The 9,144-nt window shown below is 52.8% G+C and overlaps 2 protein-coding genes across 12 annotated transcripts in view; both read left to right on the forward strand.

Moving 5' to 3' along the window:
* The window catches only part of ACACB (acetyl-CoA carboxylase beta), a 102,706-nt gene extending 97,057 nt beyond the window's left edge, over positions 1-5,649 (forward strand). Inside the window, 5 exon segments of the mRNA XM_060170870.1 lie at positions 762-874; positions 1,812-1,966; positions 2,674-2,844; positions 2,958-3,094; positions 3,325-5,649. Coding sequence (XP_060026853.1) covers positions 762-874; positions 1,812-1,966; positions 2,674-2,844; positions 2,958-3,094; positions 3,325-3,451 — 703 coding nt within the window. The 3' untranslated portion in view covers positions 3,452-5,649.
* Positions 5,650-6,472: 823 nt separating this feature from the next.
* The window catches only part of MYO1H (myosin IH), a 143,076-nt gene continuing 140,404 nt past the window's right edge, over positions 6,473-9,144 (forward strand). For all 11 annotated transcript variants that reach the window (XR_009534733.1, XR_009534738.1, XR_009534739.1 and 8 more), the window contains exon 1: positions 6,473-6,693. The gene's annotated coding sequence lies outside the window, so the exon portion shown is untranslated. The remainder of the gene's footprint in view (positions 6,694-9,144) is intronic.

Genomic DNA, 9,144 nt, shown 5'->3' on the forward strand with positions numbered 1-9,144 from the left:
CAGTGGCCCTAGACCTTCATGGAAGGCTGCTGAGATCACCCTCCCGGAAGACTCAGGACGAGAACAGCCTTGAATGGGGCTATCATTAACTTTTCACTCTGGCCACCAGGAAGCTCAGAGCTACATATAGTATTGCTCAGGGTTTCCAAGCTATCAAAAGAAAAGGGGGCAGAGGGAGCCTGAGGGGTGAGTGAGAGAGTTGGGAATGAGCGGGTCACTCATACCTTGGATCCCTCCGTGTGCCTTTGTGTGCTTTAAAGAGATCAGAAACAGTACCCTGGCCCTAGGAGAGCAGAGATTAGGAAGGCCACAAAGGACTGTGGCTGAAGAGCTCGAGGCTTATGTTGTTCCGGAGAAAGTCATAGGCTCTTGGAGCTGAAAGGGCCTTCCAGAGTTCAGAATAGTCCATTCCATTTTTTACTTTTTGGCCTCACCATGAGGCATGTGAGATCTTAGTTCCCCGACCAGGAATCAAACCCGCACCCCCTGCAGTGGAAGCACGGAGTGTGAACCGCTGGACGGCCAGGGAAGTCCCAGAACACTTTATTTTAAAAGCTGGTTTAGTTCTTCATTCTATGGATGTAGAAGCAGATGACCAGAGAGGGGAAGTGACTTGCCCAAGGTCACACAGTGAGTCAATGAAAGAGCAGAGGACTGACACCAGATTTCCTGGCTGTCTTGCCTCCCCCTGCCGTGTCCTCTGGCTGTCGCTTGCTGGGGGGCACCTCACACACCACCCCCCCTGCTGCTGTTTTTTTCAGAGCGAGTGTTCTGGAGCCAGAGGGAACAGTGGAGATTAAGTACCGGAAGAAAGATCTGGTAAAGACCATGAGAAGAATCGACCCAATTTACCAGAAGCTTGTGGAACAGCTAGGTGAGTGGGTCTGAAATGAATCACTTCTCAGAGGTCAACAGAGGCTCAGCCCTCTCATTGCTGGAGGTTTCTGGTATGTTAAAAATAGTGAAGACATACCAAAACACAGCAGCAAAAATTATGAGATATTTTAAATGTTCACATACAGTGTATCAACTCCTTTAACATTAAAAAATAGACACTATGCCTTAGTGAATGTATTTCTCGGCACACACAAGATATAATAATTGAAGTATTTCGAGCCAATAAGAAACATTAGAATTTTGGTAGCAAAATTACCCTTTAGAATTTTTCCATCAGACATATTTTTGTTTGAGTGACAGCTTTGTTTCACTTGTAACTTTAGGTGTAATTCTCTTTAAAAGTCCATGTTAGGTGTCAGTGTCTTTATAACTGATCTGTGTCATCATAAATTCACAGGATTTATGATGATGGTGATGACGGGTGTATAATTTCTTTGATTTGGTATCAGGGTAATGCTGTTATCACAGGGTGAGTTGAGAAGTGTTTCCTCCTATTTTCTGAGTTTGAATTGGCACTATGTCTTTAAATCTTTGATAGCAGGTTTCTAACTACAAATTCAACTTCTTTATTATATATAGAATGTTCAGTTTAATCTGTTTCCTCTTAGGTGAGCTTTCATAGTTTGTATATTTCAAGGAATTGGTCTGTTTCATCTAAATTATCGAATTGGCATAGACTTGTTTATAATATTCTCTTATTAGGTTTTACCATATATATTAAAAATGGTAACTGATAGTGTCCTGTAAGCACAACAGGCCTGATAAAAGGGGATAAATTTGAAGTTGCGTGTTGAATGCTGTCTTGCAACTCCGGGTGCATTTTTGAGACTGCACGAGCGATGTGACTTCTGGGCATTATCAGAGTTAAAGCTGAGGCCTGTCTTGCCCACCCTGGTTCTTGCCCTTGCCTGCAGGAATGTCTGAGCTCTCTGACAAGCACCGCAAGGAGCTGGAGGGCCAGCTGAAGGCCCGGGAGGACCTGCTGCTGCCCATCTACCACCAGGTGGCGGTGCAGTTCGCCGACCTCCACGACAAGCCCAGCAGGATGCTGGAGAAGGGTACCATCTCTGTAAGAGCCTGCAGCTCTAGGGTCGGTGTGAATGGCCCATCCTAAGGTCACCTGGTTTCCAACACACAGAAGATATTTGGGCTCAGGGCTTTGGGATGAGTCAAATGCCACACGTTAGAATCACCTGGGGAGCTTTAAAACAAAAAAATCCTAGTGCCTAGGTGGCTCTCCACACCAATTAAATCAGAATATGGGTGGTGGGAGTGGGGAAAAGCCAGACATCGGTTTTTTTTTTTTTCAGATCCCCAAGAGATTCCAATAGGTAGCCAAGTTTGGGAACCATCAGTCTAACCTCTGTGTGTGTTTAGAACTGCTGGTCCAGATTTGGGAACCATTGTTCCCACCCTGCATTCACCCACCACTGACCATCACAACCCCGCCCTATTGCCCTGTCCCCACGAGGACATCCCCAGTCCTGCTCCCCCTGCGTCCCGTGCTCCTTCCTACCTCGCCTAAGCCCTCCGTACCTCTGGTGAGCCCGTGTTCTGTGTCTGGAGGTGGACGTGGGCGCCAGGTTTGTTCCCCAGGAGAGGCAGCCTAGAGACCTGGCAGTGTCCTGCCTCTGCCGCCTCTCCAAGCCTCAGTTTCCCGGCCTGTAAAATGGGAATGGTCCCAGAGCCTTCCCCAGCACAGGGCCGGGCCCCGGCAGCCTCCCGAGTACCCCGCCCCACCGTTTCTGGGGGCTCAGGCCCGGGGCTTGTCCACAGGACATCCTGGATTGGAAGACCGCCCGCACCTTCCTGTACTGGCGTCTGCGTCGCCTGCTGCTGGAGGACCAGGTCAAGCAGGAGGTCCTGCAGGCCTGCAGCGACCTCAGCCATGTGCACGTCCAGTCCATGCTGCGCCGCTGGTTCATGGAGATGGAGGGGGCCGTCAAGGTGGGCCTGGGGCAGAGATGGGTGGGCTGGCAGGCGGGGGCCAAGGGGGGCCCGAGGGGGAGCCCCACCTGGCAGGGTGTCCCTCCCTGACGCAGCCTCTGTTCGCTCCCCAGGCCTACCTGTGGGACAACAACCAGACGGCAGTGCAGTGGCTGGAGCAGCACTGGCAGGCGGGGGAGGGGCTGCGCTCCACCATCCGGGAGAACATAGAGTACTTGAAGCGAGACTCTGTCCTCAAGACCATCCGAGGGTGAGTGCCCGCCCCGCCTGCCCACCCACCTCTTGGACTTGTCAGCGAGTGCAAAAGCCAGGACTCGTGTGACGGTGACCACAGCAGGAAGAGTGTTGGGAGCTCTGGGTGGTTGGCTGCCCCCCGCCCCAGGAATGGGAAGGGGCACTGCACAGGGATCTGGGGCTGCCGTAGGGCCCATTGAACTCAGGGGCAGGAATGACCTCACCCTTCTTTCCCCTCCCATGCAGCCTGGTTCAAGAAAACCCCGAGGTGGCCGTGGACTCCGTGGTGTACATATGTCAGCACGTCAGCCCGGCCGAGCGGGCCCAGATCATTCACCTCCTGTCCACCATGGACAGCCCGGCCTCCACCTGACCCCGGTCCTCCCGGCCACTTGCAGGTCCACGGGCAAGAGAAACCACACTGATGTGCTGACGGCAGGCCCTCGCCTGCACCTTGGGAGTTTGCTTTTTAAAATTGCTGCAAGGCTGCTGACCCCCAAGTCGCTCCTGTTTCAATAAAAGGCTCAGAAGTGGCCCCTTCCAAGCGGAAATCACCTCCTCTCCATTGTTGGCAAGTCTGTGTTTTGTCTCTTAAGACATTTTGCTGCGTCACTGAATTGAATTGAACCCAAACACCCCAGTTTCCAGCCACTTTCCGGTGCCTGCTTTGTGGGATCCAGGTGTTCTTTTTAGGCTCATTTTATATCAGAGCATAGAATCTTATTATTATTATTTTTACTCTGAGACCAGCTCATGATGTAATCATCTTATAGCAGCATAACAAAGCAAGAAAAATAGAGACAAGACAAGAGAAAACCTATTTTTGTAATGATGCTTATTCGGATCCTGTTGCGTCACCCAGGAAAGGGTATGAATGATTTTTTATTAAGAGCATAAAATGGTATTTTGCTCCCCATGTGGCCCCTAGTAGTGAATCACTAGCAATGTCCCATTACCAGGCTTAGTTCTCTCATTAGCAGAGAATTGCATAGCCGTAGGTTCAAGGGCATTGGGAGACTTCTTTATGTGATTCACAGCCCTCTGCCTGCCCCTTCCCTCCGAGGAGGAGAGGACGAACCCTCCCATGTCCTGGAGGGTGCATGAAGAGGCAGGCATCCTCCAGCCCAGGTTGGGAGGACAAAGAAGAGAAGGAAAGCCTTCTCCAAACTCGCAGCCCATCTTGCTCACAGGTGTCACCGCTGTGCTTGCTATCACCTGCCTTGGAGGGCCCTTCGGGTCACCTTCACTGTTTCGCCTCTTGCCTCAATGTCCGTCGGTGGGATCTGGCCCTGACGGACAGAGCTGTCGGTTCCCGAGGACTGGAGCACAAAGACCACACTGATTCACTCAGGGAGGGCTTCGCGCTGCATCCACCAGTACCTGAAGGCCGCACAGCATCAGGACCTGCGACCCTTCTGGCCCCGTCCATCTGTCCCTGGGTGCCAGTGATGGGAGGGAGTTGGCCACCCTCCACTGCTGTGATGGGCAGTTTGAGGACACCAAACATTACACCTGTCCAACTTGGAGGCCAGCGAGGTTGTCCGGGGAAGCCCCTACAAGCTGGGATGCTGGAGGATGTTTGAGGCCGTCGGCCAATGACACCTCTGGCCGATGAAGGTGGTGTGGGTGCAGTGAGGGGTGGGAGAAAGATAAATTAGCCGTTGTCGCATCCTGAGACTGGAGGGGGCAGGGAAGAGTCCATGCTGCTTTGGGAACTGAATGCTTTCTGTTGGGGGGAGGCCCTGCTGGTTTGGGAGGGATGATAAGTCGATGACTAGCTGCTACCCAGGAACAGTGGGCGGAGGAACCTGCCGGGAAATGTGTGGAATGAATAATTTTTTGAAGGAAGTACTTTGACCTTGGCTTATTTGGACCAGAGACAGCAGGCCGCCTCACTGGGGAATCACTGCCCATTCTCCGACAACCACTGAGATCTTGTGCAAGCCCCCATCTCAGGAGGACAAAGCTCTGATTTGACTTCCCCTCCCGAAGGCCACCGGGGGAGCGGGGGACCACTTCATGCTTGCAGCTCAATTTCAAACATGGACACAAGCTGCTGTCTGCCGGCAGCTGAACAGACTTTCCCTGATGGGGTCGACTTTTCTTCCCTCAAGAGACTTAGCACAGGCGCCTCCAGGGAAGGGAGAAAGGATCAGACCCCTGAGTGTGCACAGAGGCCTGGGTGGGCAGCCCGGGTCTAAACTGAATGCTCAGGGTGACGGCCACTGGCTACCTCCAGTGCCCTGGCCTCGTCCCGTGCAATCCCATGAGCTTTTGAGGTGGATGCTACAATTCTGTCTACTTTCTGTCTCTCTGAACTTAGCTATTCTAGGTGCCTCATATAAGTAGAATCATACAGTATTTGTCTTTTTGTGACTGGCTTATTTCATTTCGTATAATGTGCTCAAGGTTCATTTATGCTGTAGCAGGTGTCAGAATTGCCTTCCTTTTTGAGGTTGAATAATTCCATCATTATATAGATCACATTTTGTTTATCCGTCATCCATCGATGGACACTTGGGCTGCTGTGAGTAGTGCTGCTATGAACATGAATGGCAAATATCTGTTCGAGTCTCTACTTTCACTTCTTTTCTTTTGGGTATATTCCCAGAGGGGAATTGCTGGGACACGTGGCAAATCTGTATTTAAGTGTTTTAGGAACAGTCGCCGTTTTCCGTGGGGCAACACCATTTTACATTCCCACCGTCACTGCACGAGGGTTCTGATGTGTTCGCATCCTCATTAACCCATGTTGTTTTCTGTTTGTTGTTTTTTTATGGTAGCCATCCTATTGGGTGGAGCCTAGAAGCCATTTTAACTCAAAAGACATTGAACCTTTTTCCTTGCATCCCTCAGACATCTTGGGCGGGATGTACAGACCCCACCAGCGAGCCTGTAAATTCCCAATTCCTCTGCCTCCGCTTCCGCTGCCCACTCAGTTGCTCCTCCCCCGGTTGCCCTGCCTCCCTTCCTTCCGCCAATGAAGTTTCCCGTGTTTCAGCTGCCTATTTAGTCTTTGCCCTGCTACCCCTGCACTCGGGGGACTGTGACTCTGGAGATGGAAGGTTCAGCATCTGTACCCAGAGGAACGGCATCGGTACAACCAGCATCCTCCAGAGGCACCACCTCATCTCCTACTTCTGACCTTTTATCCTTCCTCTAACCTCCACCAGCTGCCTTTCAGGAGCAAACACTACACCAGGCAGTACGGTGCCGTGGAAGGGGCCAGGAGATCTACAGACCCAGGGTTAAATCCCAGCAGCGTAACCTCAGAGTTTTGGCTCCTTTTTAATTAATTAATTAATTTATTTATTTATTTTGCCGTACGCGGGCCTCTCACTGTTGTGGCCTCTCCCGCCGCGGAGCACAGGCTCCGGACGCGCAGGCTCAGCGGCCATGGCTCACGGGCCCAGCAGCTCCGCGGCATGTGGGATCTTCCCGGACCGAGGCACGAACCCGTGTCCCCTACATCGGCAGGTGGACTCTCAACCACTGCGTTGGCTCCTTTTTAAACCAGCAAGTAGACAGTGTCCACTGAGCCCTCTGAGACAGACGACTGACTGTGGGGAAGCAGAGTGTCATCGGAATCCCATCTCTACCCCTTGCTAATCACAGGTAAGCTACTCGGCCTCTGAGCCTCCGTTTCCTCTTCTGTAAAATGGGAGTGTGTTTGTTTTCTACGGCTGCTGTAACAATTAGCACAAACTCGGTGGCTTAAAAACAACACAAATTTATTCTCTTACAGTTCTGGAGGTCAGGAGTCCGAAATAGGTCTCGCTGGGCTAAAATCAGGGTGCTGGCAAGGCTGCAGTCCTTCTAGAAGCTCTAAGGGAGAATCTGTTTTCTTGGCTTTTGAAGCTTCTAGAGGCCTCGTTCCATCTTCAGAGCTTGACATTGACTTCCCTCTTCTACTGTGAGCCTGTGATTACATTGGGCCCACCTGGATAATCCAGGCTGCTCTCCCAGCTTAAGGGTGGCTGATGAGCAACATTGATTCCATCTGCTACCTTAATTCCCTTGCCACGTAGCATCAGTCACAGGTGCGTGGCTGCCTTTGGGGGCCATTATTCTGCCCACCACAGGGGGTGGCGGCTTTACACCATGTGGAGTAGGAGGGAAAAATAAGATACACTGTGTCATAGTGCACATTGTAGCATGGAGTAAGCCCCCTCTGCTCCTAAGCCAGTGTTATTTGTCTTTTTGTTGTTAGACTGTGGGTGATTTCTCGTGGAGGGGGAAGAAAAGCTGCACAATCATGATCTGAGACTCAGTTTTCTCATCTGGGAAATGGGACCATCCCACTGGCTGGGTGTCTGGTTGTGCTGTTTCAGGGAGATGCTGCGGGAGCAGCGTTTAACTCCACGATGCACACGGCGGGCCCTCAAAGGGTGGCAATGAGTATGTTTCTCCCATTAGTTGGCCAACTGCAGAGAAACCCTCAATGAAGCCTCATTCCTCGGTCTCTCCTCTATGCTTTCTTCTGGCGTCAGCGTGGTCCCTGCACAGGTGGGGTTCTGGCTGTGACTGGGGCTCTTGCCCAGAGCCCGTGACCCTGTGGCCTTGGCATTTTTGCCCTGACTCTGTACATACCTGGCCCCATTTGCCTGTGGTAAGGAATGGATGCGACTCAAGAAAGGGCTCCCCAGCCCTCTCCACGTGGTGATCCGGCCACTCAGCCGCCATCCTCCCAGCTTAGCACCCCAGGAGGAGGGCACCCCTGTGTCTCAGAGCTTCTACAAAGCCCCCAGGTGATGCTTATTGGCTGTGACCAGTATGGCCTGAGTCACTTGCCCCCCAGTCAGTCACCGGGGATGCCCGGGGGTTGTGATGCTCTTATTGGTCAGGCCTGAGTCAACAGGGCCACCCTGGAGCCAAGCTGAGGAAGAGGGGTGCTGGGGAGAGAAAGGCATCCCAGGGCTGCTGCAGGCACCCCCTCCCTGCGGCCTGCCTGTTCTCCACTGAGGTGGGGCCCCATTCAGCACTTCCCGATACCACCCACAGCCCCATCATCCCCTACCTTCCCTACTTGCTAATCGTTGCATGTGTGAATCTGGTCTCCCCAGTGAGGCTGCAAGCCCCTTCCTGGGTGGGCTTAAGAGTTCAACCAACTCCTAATTAACATGCCCTTTTGCTGTTACCTTGGGTGGCAAGTCACCTCCATTAGTCCTCTGAGCCTCAGTTTCTCCGTCTGCAAAATAGGTGTAATAACTAGTAGGACGCGCCTCTTAGGGTTGTAGCGAGGATGGAATGAGCTAATTGACAGCAGTGACTGGCGCAAGGCCTGGTGCTGAAAAGGGTGCCCCCTCCTCCCCCCTTGCTGCCTTCTCTGACCCCAGGCGGGCACCAAGAGCCAGCTCTGGGGAGCGCTGCTGAGCTCGGGCTCTGGACCTGGCACACACGGACTCGGTCCTGCCTCCTCACTGGACCCCGAGTCCTACCCAACCTCTCTGAGCCTCGCCTTCTGAACGGTAAGCGGGGTTCACATCACTGCCTGAGCGAATGCCCATCCAGAGCCTGGCACCATGGGATGGTGGCCGGCGGCCAGGCTAATTTTACCGATACGACAAAGTCCTCCCAGTGTCTGGCACAATGGGAACCTGGCATCAGAAGACCTGGGCTCAGTGTTGCCTCTCTGGGCCTCGGTTTTCCCATCTGTAAGGGGGGTGTCTCCGCCGTGAGGGGCGAGGGGCGCTGTTGTCCTTTACCCCTCCCTCCCCCGTCAACCCCACCCACCCACCCAAGCCACAGAGCTGCGTTCAGCCTTTATTGACAGAAGACGGTTCTCCACCACAATGGTACACAGTCCTGGCATCGCCCGAGCACGCGTCTTCCTTAATGACTCAGACATCTTATCGGCGGGGGGCAGGTCACGTCACACAAAGCAGCTGAGCAGTGCCAGTCAGATGGGCAGCACTGAGCTGTGTGTAACGATGGTGATGCTTGGTGGAAAGTTCCAGAATTAGCAAGAAGTTAGAGATGGTCCTTTGAGACAGGCCTGAACACCAAGCCTCCCAGGTGGCTGTGGATGAATCAGAAAATTCTGGCTCTAGGGTTCAGGAACTCCCA

The sequence above is a fragment of the Lagenorhynchus albirostris genome, chromosome 14, assembly GCF_949774975.1.
Source record: "Lagenorhynchus albirostris chromosome 14, mLagAlb1.1, whole genome shotgun sequence".
Taxonomy (NCBI): domain Eukaryota; kingdom Metazoa; phylum Chordata; class Mammalia; order Artiodactyla; family Delphinidae; genus Lagenorhynchus; species Lagenorhynchus albirostris.